At 32.6% G+C, this 13,987-nt stretch overlaps 1 protein-coding gene and 1 long non-coding RNA gene across 3 annotated transcripts; one reads left to right on the forward strand and one right to left on the reverse strand.

The window, feature by feature from the left end:
• Positions 1-962: 962 nt before the first annotated feature.
• On the reverse strand, positions 963-12,915 carry LOC115449378 (importin subunit beta-1). Of its 2 annotated transcripts, XM_037442061.1 has the most exons (10): positions 12,741-12,915; positions 10,938-11,179; positions 10,562-10,742; positions 10,208-10,471; positions 9,756-9,938; positions 8,470-9,611; positions 8,069-8,239; positions 7,870-7,992; positions 4,885-5,177; positions 963-4,692 (listed from the first exon to the last, which is right to left on the reverse strand). In XM_037442061.1, coding segments are annotated over exons 1-10 (2,658 nt in total). In that variant the 5' UTR covers positions 12,799-12,915; the 3' UTR covers positions 963-4,691. The 2 variants fall into 2 exon arrangements, with proteins under 2 accessions (XP_037297958.1, XP_037297957.1); XM_037442060.1 differs by lacking the exon at positions 963-4,692 and having other exon boundaries at positions 4,881-5,177.
• LOC119190329 lies at positions 9,044-12,836 on the forward strand. Its single transcript, XR_005112854.1, has 3 exons — positions 9,044-9,177; positions 11,040-11,147; positions 11,419-12,836. It is a non-coding gene; the product is annotated as an uncharacterized LOC119190329 (long non-coding RNA).
• Positions 12,916-13,987: the final 1,072 nt, after the last annotated feature.

The raw sequence follows: 13,987 nt of genomic DNA on the forward strand, positions 1-13,987 counted from the left end.
ATATTAAATTTTAAAGGCCGAAATATCCATGATTATTAATTATTTTTACGTTTTTCTTTCAACTGCGAGAACTAATCACTAACTAGACGTGAATTTAAATTCTTTACTTGCCAATACTTGTTTAGTTACCCAGATTAAAGCCGAAACAAAATGTATGAAAATGGACCTTGAGCTACCACCTTAACGAAACTGAACATATTATTATGAAAAATCAATATATTTGTACAATACTTAATTCACGCCAATGTGGTGTTAAGGCGTCATAATACTTTTATCCTGAACGTCTTACCTCCTTATGGAGGATTAGTCCCAAGAAAATGGTCCCAAATGCTTAATCGAGCCACTGAAAAGCTAAATCAGGCACGGTATACAGGGTGGGGCAAAATGTACGGTGGGCTTTACAGACTATGTAGCTTAAACTAAGAAATAAGAATAGTTTCGTGGTATTTCGCTGTAGTTCAATGGCTGCAATGTTTACATAACATACATATAACATCACGCATTTTATCCCCGAAGGGGTATGCAGAGGCGCAATTAGGGCACCCACTTTTCGCCAAGTATTTTCCGTCCCATGATGTGATAGGCGGCGAGCCTATCGCCATATCGGGCACAAATTCCAGACTCCGGGCTGATACTGAGCAGAAAAACCCAAATATCACTTTGCCCGACCCGGGATTCGAACCCAGGACCTCAGAGCGCTATTGTACCGGACATGCAATACAACTACGCCACCGAGGCAGTCTTAACAAAAATCTAAACATTTCTACAAACACTTGTATTTATAATATTAGTACGATTGGAAAAGCAAGAAATTAGAATGAGACCTATCTTTCTATTTTTCCCGGTCCATTGCAGTCATTAAGCTGGGTATAGATTGTAAACTATTAGGCGTGACCCGTTACCCATGGTAAAACTGTAGAGATGCCACAAAAAACAAGGATTGTATAGGAATTGATAGACAATTAACTTCTAAATGTTTTTATTATCATAGAACAGTTTAGAGATGGTTACAGATCAAAACAAAATCAATGTAAATACGGCGTAACATAACAAAACGTAATTGATTTTTGATTTGAGCAGGAAAAGTGGGTGGTATTCATCGACTCGATGCCTATGATTCTAATTCAGAACCTTTCATGGCATGGCACTAGTCCTCACATATTCTCCTATCATACTTATATAAGTATACATACCTAACAAACATTTGGAGTTTTGATAAGACCTCGTATCCAAATATTGTCTCTTCCAAATATTACGTTTATAAATAAAACAATTTAAATGGAAAAGGAAAATAGCCACAATTTTCATTATAAATCTTGCATATATCGCGCAAACATCATCCCTGTCAGTGATGCTCACAGACTAGCAGACACTCAAGGAAAAATCGAGTTAAATTTTTACAAATACACGTAATTGCCTTCTTGATTCTTCATACTCGAATCAATTCTGTATGTGGTGAAATTTAATATTATGTTTATTACGAATAACTGTAAACTCAAATGCACGCATTGAATAACAACGTAAAAAAATAAAAAACATGGTAAAGGCACTTATTGACAATAATATGACCTATTTCGAAATAAAAGTAGGTTACATATTGCAACGCATTTTCTGTTTGTTTAATGTATTATTCAAGTTAAATACTCAGTGTCGTCTTTTTGGCATTTATTTATTTCTTTAAACGCTATAGTCAGCAGCAAATTAAAGTATGATTTCGTTTCTAATGAACATTTTTACATTAAAGCACATTTTAACGTGCTCTACCCGCAGGAAGGGGATGCTATGTAAAGTTTCGTGTAAGTATTTCAATTAATTGGATGTTGTATTCCCGTAAAAATAATATGATCTCTAATGAGTGTTATAAGCGTAGATAAATTAATAAAGACCAGTTTTTTTAAAGCAAATGGAGAAGTCGTTCCAGGTGCCGTTACAAAATATGCCAAATCTCACATTTAATGTGTCCACGCCACATCCATGATATGTTTAAGGGGGATTGCTAGACAGCAGGCATTTGGCGTTAAAAAAGATAATTAAAGGGCAATCGCGGCTCAACCCAGTGTATTCTCTGGTTGTTACCATTAAAATATATTAAATTATTCGCCTATGGAGACAATATTTTTTTTTAAAGGGAATTTGAGATTCGTCTGAAGTTAAATATTTATTATTACCAATGTTTTTCCAATAAGTGCCTAAGTATCCCCACATGGAGAGTACATTCAAATTTTAAATTCCAATGATTGATAACAAACTGCAGTTTCATATATGTTAAAACTTAAAGAACTTTTAATTACATATGTACAACTTTGTGTTAGAGACAAGAAGGCACAAATGCCTTTCACTCATCATACAACAAATGTGATAATTTTAAATTGGTTAGAGAGCTAATATTATGTATTTAAATATGTGCCTAATAAACCTTGTTCTATGTTGTCAACAAACATATTAACGTCAGTGCGTTTTAGTAAAAAGTCCATATTTTTTACATTATAAAAAGGTATATTATTCTTTATATTTAAAGACAGTTTTTTTTTATTAGTACCACTTCAATGTTATAATATTAAAAATAAAATACATATACAAACATTCTGGCATTAATCAAAATATCTATATTCATAGGCACTATAGAAATAACAAACTAATAAAATTTTACGAAAAACTAAACCAATTTCAATGAATTCCTAATGGTGACGTAATACATAACATTACCATTGTCATATTGCCGTTACGAAATCAAAAAAATATTCTAAAATAACGAAAGATAGTTTAAAGGAAGTTCTGATATGTTTAGTTGTATTTTTACAATTATTTTCAAACAAGTGATCTCAAAATGGTCAGAGTATTTATCGTTTTAATAAAAAAATCATAAGGTTTTGGTAATGAATTACCACATCAATTTCGGATACCTTATTTCAAATCGCTACTGATACTTCAATTTAATTTATAATTATATAGGTACTTAAAAAAGGTATCTAATTAATTGAATTAAAAGTGCTATTGTTTCTTTCAAAGCATTTTATCAATGACAGTTATAATGATGAATGAAAAGCTATCATCACCAATATGGCGACCTTCAGTCTCTTCACGCTGACAGAATCTTAAACATACTTTTATATACCAAATTTCTTTAAGACTGACACATTCCTAAGTTTATAAAATATATGACAATAATCGCGCACGCATAATCACGTACATACTTTATCATTCAATCAGTCTTCCATACTTCATACAAAACGTAATAATAACTTATAAAATTCACAATCCCTTGCATATGTGCATGCCTATAATAACATTCATCCACTTTCATACAATCCACTTGCATAATATTACCACTTTATTTCACATAAGTAAAGATACCACAGCCACTGTCTGTATTTATAATACCAAATAGGAAAAATGCTTCAAGTTTAAAGATAATATGGAAAAATTTATGATCAGGCATAAATGTAGACACTGTGGAGAGTATCGGTCCATTGTGCACTGTTTGCAGCTAATTATCGCAATGAAATTTATGAAAATGGTAAAAAAACATAAAAATACATCCCTCCCTCACAACAGATAATAAAACTTTTATGTAATATTGCTTGCGGTACAATAAGAATTTTTACTGCGACTTTTACCCTTGCAAGTAAAATGGAATAAAACCCATAATAATACCACCATCATGTTAAAAATTGTATACAATTTATACGATATTATGAAGTAATTTTATAAGAATAAAAAAAACGATTAATGTTGTTTTATATTACTGTTGAAAAGGGAAACTTTAAAAGAATGGAAGAATAAAATAAATAATATCTAGGACCAACTCTTCAATCCTTGCATAAAATTTGCAATTAAATACCTTTTGAATAAATTTCATTTGGCCATTTATATATTCAATGTCGGTTATTTTTTATAATTGTAATCTATATCATGTTTATCATCTTTGGTAATGTTCTCTTCACAGAGGTGAAACGTAATGTGTTGCTAAAATTAAAAAGTGCACTAGCAGGAAGGATTTTGCTATTTCCTGTAAGTCGAAAATGTCATGCTCTCTAGGTTAGACATTATAGCTTGTGGTTTGTACAGTGTGTTGAAAAAGTTATACGTCTCAAATTCTTTTTGAACAAATGTTATAGACTGTTTATAAAGGCAATAGATAGTGAAATTGCATTGTAACCCACAAACAAAATTAATTGCGCATCAATATGATTATAATTTTTCTTTCACATGGATTTATAAATTCGTTTCTGGAAACTTTTCCACCATTATAAAGCATTGCTTTATTCAAAATCGCGAATATTATTAATCATAAATATTTATTTGGTAATAAACATAAAATGTAGAAACATTTGAGTTAAACACTTGTTCGAAATTAAACTGGCATTAAGTAAATTGAAACTACTTTTGCACACATGTGGTTATCCAGTCATCAAAGAGACATATACAAATATACCTTGAGAATTCAAGATATACACCAAATGAAATTTATTCATAGATGAAATAAAACTAATTTGTTTCTTAAATAAGGTTTACATGAGGATTGAAAATTCGACTCCTTAAAAAAAATAAAGGCTCAACAAGAACCGCAAACAAATGCACCCTTCGACATAATAATAGTCATAATATGCCTGCCATTACAGCAATTTAATTTACCAGCAGTAAGTCGTTTGAAACTGCGTTAATTCACTGTAGCAGCATGAACTTCCAAATCTGAAAACAAAAAATGTTGATCAAGAACTTATTAAGGCATATCAGGATGTTATAAATATATCATATCATTTAAATAAAAAGGCTATATAAATATTTTCGAAGTTGGCATAGAATATACAATTTTTTTTAAGAAAAAAAAAACAATGCTTTGTCTAAGAGCAACTGAGTTGTTTTATGTGTATCGGTAGTTACCAGCTAGTGAGCGGGGCGACGTGCTTGACCCTGCGCATCTCCTTGGTGGCCCAGTTGGCGAGCGTCTTGGTGCGCGGCACTCGCGAGCGACGCGCGGCCTGCAGCATGTCGAGCAGCGGCCGCGTCTCCAGCAGCGGCAGCACGTAGTTGCCGAACGACGTGGCGAGGTCACCCATAAGCCCTGCGATCACCGACATATGTCCGTCCGTGCGCTCCGGCTCGCTCGCCACTTGGATCATGAAGTTAACGATCGCCGGCACGTGTGGCTCTACCAAACTGATATCCGACCGCACCTAGTATAACATACAATCGCAACATTATAGTACTTATAGCCTTTATCTTTCAACGAAAATTCTGATATAAAAATATACATTTAATACAATTATATCACATTTAATTCCGTAACATATTGCAAAAAAGGAACAGACTATTACAACCAAAAGTATAATTGAACTTTGGAGGTCCATGGTATAATAAGATATCATTGAAACACAAGCAATTACATCTTCTTTCCAATTCAATCGTGTTTTTATGTTAATAAACAAGCACATTTTTTTTTGTAGCCAGTACTTAATTTAAATTCAACCTCTTTTTTTTTGTATGTACATGTTACATAGCTTAGCTGGCAATTTAAATAGGCATCAACTCCAATAAATATCTAGCGTGCATATAATTAGAAAAACACGCATTGGAAAGCAGATTACAACTGGTTGTGTTTTAATAATATCTTATTAACAATATACATAAAGTTGAATTATTATTTGGTTGGACGGTTTTTTTTTATATTTTTTTTTATTTTTGCTTGTTGTTAGTTTAGTTACAAAGGGTGCATTTTTCAACTGGGCGGGGATGGTGAAATGCGAAACTGAAAAATAGCGAAAAATGCTCAGGGGAGTCTCAGGGCCGATTTTAAATAAAACTTAAACTGCGTCGTTAGATTTTTAAGAAAACAATATTCTTATTCAGGAAACGAACCAGTTGATTTTGGAAAAATATAAAACACACTATAAATACGGCATTCGACAGAGTCGTTAATAAGGACCAAATACTGGGAAGTAATTATAAAGGGCAAACCTAAGGGGCAATGGCGAAGGGTGAAAATTTTCAAAAGGGAACCCGAAATATTTTTTTCTACAGATATAATACGCATTTCACAATAAAAATAAAATCAGTAAAATATCGTAATAATCACATATTATTTAACTTAACTTAACTTATTATTAACTAACTTTTAATTTTAAAAATAATCACATATTATTTTGAACATAGGTACCTAAAACAGTCCAACAAATATTAATAACGCACACTATACACAAACACTAATTAATACATTCTAAATTATTAAAAAAATTCGCGCCAATGGCTCAACATGAAGCCGCAAATTCTCGGGTTACCCTGAAGTACACAGACACGCACGCACACATGTATTTTTACGTCACTTCCAAAAGATTAGACAAAGACACCGCGCTGCGTGAGAAAGAGACAACAATATCGCGAGGGAAGCTACGCGCGGCCGGGTTCACTTCGAACACTACAAGGCGCGAGCACTGCGCGCGAGTTACGATTTAACGAATTGATACTATGTACCGTTATGGTTGAAGTATTGATTTAATTGAATAAGTATAAAATGACTTGTTTGAGTATACTATTATTACTCTAGTTATATTTGTTATGTTTTTCTTTTATTATTTTTAATTAATTTACAAAAGGTAACCCGGTAGGAATCGGCTTGTATGGACGCTTCGCCACTGCTAAGGGGAGAGCTTATTTTCAATAAATACTTTATTTTTTTACGTTATTTATCTAATTATTAAACCTTAACGTATTGTTTGAAATTAAAGGCATTGCGTTAAACACATGCCTGGAGTCAGCATCACCCACAATGCATTTAGCATTACAATATTATTAATCCAATTAAAATATTCATTCAAGACAATCTCCAGCCTCATTCTTGAAGAAGGTAATATATTATCCAACTTTTAAAACACAGTGATCTCCCAAGTAGTTTATAATTAATTAAATCCATACAAATTACAATGACAATATTTAAATTATAAGAATTGCTTTGTAGACTATATGAGAAATATTCGAAACAGCATTAATATTGTAATGTTGAAGACAGCCATGTGTTGAAAACAATGGTCGTAATTTTATTCTTTATGAAATAAGATTTATTTTAGTTATGTGCCGGATATTCTAGGGAGAACAAAAATCGGTATCCGTTACTTTCTTGGTGGGATCTTTTACCTTATTCATTTTGAATACATAAATGAAATTCTATATAGGGTTATTTTATATTCACTGAAAACCTCTTAGGTTTACCGCACCAATATCAATTGAGTAAGAAAATTAGGATCCGTATTCGCGGGCCTTCACACCAAATATTCGTATTCGGATCCGTATGCTCGGATACACTTTGCCAATGGTCCAGCATATCACGAGTTTAAACTTAATACTTAGGTAGATAACACAAGAAAAATAAGGTTTTTTAAAATCAGCATTAGCTTGCAACAATACAGTGTGTGTTCTTTTATTAAAATCAATTTGATTTCAAACCAATTTGGTAAAGGATATTGATTTTTCAAAAATCTTATGATGCAGTGTAGTTCTTATCAAAATCGGGCCCGAGAGTCCTTTGAGCATTTTTCGCTATTACTCAGTTTCGAATATTGCCATCCACATGCACTTGAAAAATCCAGAAAATATAAAACAGATCTAATTGAACCTAATACAAAATAATAATTTTCCACCTATTTTATTTTCACTTTTTCTTTGTATCTTCAATGTCCAAAGACAAATAACAATATTTTTAATATGATATTGAAACTAAAATAATATAAAGAATTATCATATCCTATTTGATTATGAGGAGATTTCCCATATCAATGGCATTCAAATGGGAACATTCCGAAGCTATATGAAATCTAACGCAAAACAAAACTTTCAAATTGTGGCAATGTAACAATATTATTATTAATGACTAACCTGAGCGTCGGGCCCCTTGAGTCCCTGGATAATGCCAGTGTACGCTTCGAGTACACTCTCACGAAGTTCACCCAAATATTCCACCATATCATAATCATTACGGTCGACTTGGGCGTTGCTAGCCTAAGACATTATAAAACAGAATTAATATAATATATGTAATTTTTGACAAATCTGTTTTGTTTTAATCAATATTTACCTGTAGCAACATCTGCATTACAACATCAAAATATTTAGCAAATTCGTTGCCAATGCTGAGGGCGATATCTCCAAACACTGATAAGATCTGGGGTTTTACAGAGCGGTGGATAGATGGATCACCAAGGTTTTCTAATAGTAAAACAATTATTTCATCACAATATGGAACAACCTGTAAGAAATATAATGATAATATAATGTACGTAAGACGAATCCCATAACAAGAATGGCTTTTAATTGTAGGTTACAATTAAAAGCCATTCTTGTTATGGGATTCAAAATACATATTAGCCAATATGTACTAAATTTAATCAGCTTTATGTCAACTTAAGTGCTAGTGCTACAGGATTACCAATAATTGAAATAACAAACAGTTCCTTGTCAGAACATCACATTACTAACCTTACTCTTTAGAGCACGGCAAATATCACCAGTTAGACCTACAGCAGCTATGCAAACCTGGTACTCTTGGTGGTTTTTAAGCCCCATGTAAAGATACCTTTTGAAAGCATCCATGTATTTCAAAAACTCCTCTCCCAAAACCTCGGCCAGTGTGGACACCGCCATCAGAGCATCCTCTTGGACACTACCTGCTTTTCCTGCATTACTGGCGAACATTGTCAACAGGGCAGTCATTATAGTATCTGATATTTGAGGAGCATCTTCCGGAGTCACCTTTCGCAGTACCGATTGCAAAGTAGCACAGAGGAGACTCTGCAGATCGTTAAATTGCGAACGATCCGCTTGACTGGCAATGTGATTTTCCATTTGTAAAACTTGTTGCAATCTTTCCAAAATTACCATTGTAGTTTTTTGGACGGTAACATAACAATCAGTAGGTGAATTTTTGACCATTTCCATCAGTGCTTCGTAAGCAGCCGATCTTAAGTTGTGTTGTGCCGCATCTTGGCGGTCTGTGGTTTCAAGGAGGCGTTGAATAATAAAGTCAAAGTAGTTTGACATACAATATGTTTCAGGTTGGTTGGAATCACCACATTCTGCCGCTTCATATGCAGCTTCCGCCAGGCCGGTAAACGCCCAGCAAACATTAGCAGCAACACGAGGTTCAGCTTTCAAACCATTAACAAGACTCTCCAGCAGTGGTTTCAAGTAAGTTTCATTAATAGCAGCTTCTGGTACAATTTCACATATTCTACCGAATGTCCACGCGGCTGTATCTCTTACAGCTACGCTAGAATCATACATGGCTTCAATTAATGTAGGCATGGCCTTCTCAACCAAAGGCTTCAATGTTGCAGCTTCTAGGCCACCAAGTATGGAACCAAAAGCCATAAGAGCAGCCTCTCTGTAACGCCAGTTTTCATTTTTAATGTTTGTATTAATAAAAGGTAAAACATGAGGTACAATGTCGTCTTCGCAACAATTTGATAAAAGCATAAGGCAAACAGATGCAGCTTTTGACGGATTCCATTCCAATTCATCATCGGTGTCATCTTGTTTTGTTAACTTCTGCATGAGGACTGGAGCCAGGTATTGCAATGCTCCTCTCGCGTAGAATCTAGAGGTTCTCACAGGGGGACGACCTAACAGAAAAGAAACATTTTTATAATTTGTCATTCTATTTCATAAATATCATTTGTGACCATAGAAAGCATTATTTGTATTATCCAGCCGGTTGATATTATTGTAAATGAAGCAAACAACAAAAATCACTATTAGCTATGTACCTGCTTCAGCTGCTTCTGCTTCTTCAATGGCAAGGTCTATCTCTTCATCGCTAACATTTGACCAAAATTCTATACCTTGTAGTGATATCTCATCTACATCAGATTTCATTGCTTCTAAAGTGATGGGGAACAGTGCCTGTCCCATGTATGGCTCCATGTATTGATAGTAGAGGGAAAGAATTTTTTACCTAAAAATATAATATAAAATGGTTAATTTGGAAAAAAATGGGTTGAAATGGAACATTAAAACCCTTTGAACAAATTTCTGAGCAAACAAATATTGAATAAAATAACATTTTTATTTTTAGAGCATAAAAATTAACATATGCATCTCTGTATGTCCAAAATTTTTATAACTATTTACATATTAATTATCATTATTATTAAGTATTGAGATATAAAATGAAATATTTTATGTCCCATGAACAATTAACACAAAGATGTAAAATAACTTACTAAACACTGTAGAGCAGCAACACTAATTCTCATATCACTGGACTGTGTTGCTTCACAAACCACTTCCATTATGAAATTCCGCTCATTCTCTTTGTCAAAATTTGCTTTTGTGAATTCAAGGGAATTGAGTAAAGCCTGTGTTGCGGCAAGACGGACATGATTACTGGGCTCTGTGGACCTCATGCCATGGATAATGGCAGTTAAAATTTGATTACTTCTCTCTGTTAAAACTTCTGCATCAATGTCTTGACAAATGTAACCTAGATAGAAAATTATATTTGTTAAAAGATACACAAATTTATATTAAACTAGATTTGACTGATATATAAAATTGATTTAAATAAATTTACCAATTGCTTCCAATGTGGCTTCTTTTTTTAATTCTGTGGACTGGGCATTGATGACATTTTCAACAAGGATGGGAATAAGATCATTCCACTGGTTGACTGGAAGCTCAGCCACAGCCACATAGGCCACACATTGAGCAGCAGAACTCGGCCTGTTGCTTTCTGTTCCTATGGCTGTTAAAATCTGGAACCAGAAAAATATTTTGCTGTACATTATGATTTTAATATTCATTTTTTATGAATTGTGAAACAAACAATAGATAAATTCAGAATACAAGGAACTAAAAAAATTTCATAAGTTTTCAAATTTTTCAGTGTGGCTGTAAAGTATATATTGAAATAGATCAATTGCAGGAAAAATAAGAGAAGATAAACATACATTTTTTTTAATATAAAGTCTAATGTCTTCAGGCAATGCCAGCCATCTTTGTTGGTATTGTTGTTTTAGTAAAGGATCCTTTGATGTCAAGTGGTTTTTCAGTTGTAATCCTGCTGCCATCCTCGCCACCTGGCTGTTGCCACCCTGAACCAGGATGTCGGACAACATTTTGATAAATGTTGTAAAGTTAGTGGCGGCTGCATGGTCCAGGTATGTCTCAGCTGCTTCCAATTCATTTCTGTCTGTAAATATTAGTTGATAATTATGTTGTGTTGTTTGTCTATTATCTCAGACCTAAGACATTTGATATGGATAGTATTTGCATACTTACCAAATTCACATTTATATAAAATCTAAACAGGATATTATAAAAGTGTAATTTAATATATATTTATATCTTAAATGTTAACCAAGTATCCAGAATGTAGCCACATAGCCTAATAATAATTTTAGTTATGCAAAGATTTATTTTTATTTACAGTTGAAAGCAGTTATAAAGACTAAATGGAAAAATCCTGGCTAATACATATATTTACAATAGGTATTATTTATATTGACTATCACATATAGTATCTCAATTAAATGGTCCCTTCAATGTTGTTAAAACTGGTTTTCACTATATTTTTAAATTATTATTTTTTACATATTTACCAACATCCTTTACCATAGTCAGTAATTGTAAACTGTAAGTTAAATAGGAATATCTTATTCAATTTAAACTAGAATTCACATTAATATTATTATTTAAAAAAATGTATTGGCTGAAAGACTATCTTACTCAGGCTCTGTAGACATGTTTGTAGAATGTAAATTAAATTATTATTCACTAGCTATTTAGTTCCAGTGACAAAGGTTTGATACAAGATTTATACCAGCTTAATAATATACATTTACCAGTTTCTATGTATTAATGAGTGACAAATTTTTTGTACTAGAAATGTTTAAATATTGTTACAAAAGGTGACATATTTTATCGTGCTTTCTCATTACATTACCTTGGCTCCTAAGATGATTAAAACAATAACAAATTTATTCCAGCATTTCTTATTGGGATTTGTCCATTCAAGTTCATTTATTTTTTTTATGCTGTTTGATTGGCATGTTTAGACATGATGATGAACTAATGCTGTTTCAGTGTGATTCTATTACCAAAAAATCTGATTGCACAATGACATGTTGTGTTAATGCAGGAATTAATGTCAATACATGTATACCTATATTTAGTTCAAGCAGATAAAAAACATGTTTTATTGGTGATTTCTTTGTGTGCATCCATACATATTTAAGTAGATATTCATTTATCATTTGCAGTTTTAATATAAACGTAGTGAAAAGATTCCATTATTGCATCCATATGCTGTGTTATTGTAATAGAATTATACAAAAGAAACGAGATGAAAATATGACAATTGAAGTAAGATTGTATAACCTACAAATTTTGAGTAGATATTCTTGAGGGAATGGGACGTTGCAACAAGTGTATACAAACTTACGAAGCTCTGTAAAACAATAAGCTGAACGTTTAAAGACCCCGACTATTATAATGAAATTTGAATTTATATGATTAAGAACTAGAAGTTTCCCCGTCTGACAGTTGAAGATTGTCACCAAGTATTTCAAATTCTGCTTTTATTAATCTAAATAAAATGATGTACACCTAAAAACACGCTTAAATATGCGCCCTAATCATTTAAAGCTATCAGAACACTATTGCCCCGTTTTGAGCACCTAGTGTAAAGTAAAAGTCGGTTAACAATATGAAACGCCATCCATGTTAAATATCTTAGAAAAGCAGACACTTACCTGGAGATACAGTCTTCTCTAGTATTTGTATGAGTGTTAACGTCGTTTCCGTATGCATTGTGACACTGTTATTAAATAAAACTGAAGCTAAAATAACTGGGAATCGAAAAAATAGAAACCGGCACACGACGGAAGAACACTCATAAAATGTTGGCTGGTGTTACCATAAACTCCGTTTCTAGTATTTTAAATCATAACCATAAACAATTTTTCAATATACAATTGAACATGGTGCTACAAGCTAAAAAGAATGCTATAACAATAAAAATCCGAATAATAATATAAAATTATTATTTCGTTACATAAAATTCATACAGTTTCATAAATCGGGCTTAATTTTGTATAATAAAGAGCGTTAAGTCAATTAACAAAAGTCATAATCTTAATAGAAGGGGTCATTTCTCTGATAAAAATTACCAGTAAATTTTTAAAACGGTTGAAAGATAATAATAATTGAGCTCTCAGTGTTGCTGTTTGTTTTTCTCCTTTTCATATCTGTAAAGATCTATCATCTGTCAGCGATTTACTAAATTCTAGAGATGTTCCATTATGAGCGATACGTATATTCGATTTTTTTTTGAGTTAAGTGTTTACCTCCGTCATATGTCTATTATAGTTTTTGGCATATTTTTTTTGTATCTTTTTTATATTTTATTATACTGATATGTCATACCATCCAATTGATTTCCTATATGCTCAAATTTTTTTTGATTCATTTTATTGCAGATAGATTTTGATAGATTAATAGTATGAATTAGCTGATGGTAGGATAAATTTGATATCCGTCCGGGTAGCGACCACCGTACACAAGATGTTGAAGCCCACCATAGTGGTTCACGTAAGTATGTCGCGTTCAGCCTGTACATATACGGTTTTCTATAGGATGCCCTAATTGTGTCGATTACCGAGGAGATTCTATCTCTATCTATTACTTGTCAATCGATATTCTATAGGACCTAGCTCCATTTAGCATCAGGCAGTTGGGTCATTTTGTCGTGCACGGATAAAAAAAATAAGATTCGTCTATATTTGTACCCTGAGTAAAAAATGTAAAAGCAGATGATTTAGTTCCTGTTTAGTCTTTTACAATATACGTCGCAGATTCAGATAGATTAGAAAAAAAACTTCTTCATCTCAAGCGAACCACTGATAGATTGTATTATGACATTCTATTTTTCTTCACTTTTATTTCTTGTCAAGTTTTACTTTAAAATTGACAGTTTCATCTCTGTCTCATAGCCATTTGC

This window comes from Manduca sexta, chromosome 23 (assembly GCF_014839805.1).
Source record: "Manduca sexta isolate Smith_Timp_Sample1 chromosome 23, JHU_Msex_v1.0, whole genome shotgun sequence".
Taxonomy (NCBI): domain Eukaryota; kingdom Metazoa; phylum Arthropoda; class Insecta; order Lepidoptera; family Sphingidae; genus Manduca; species Manduca sexta.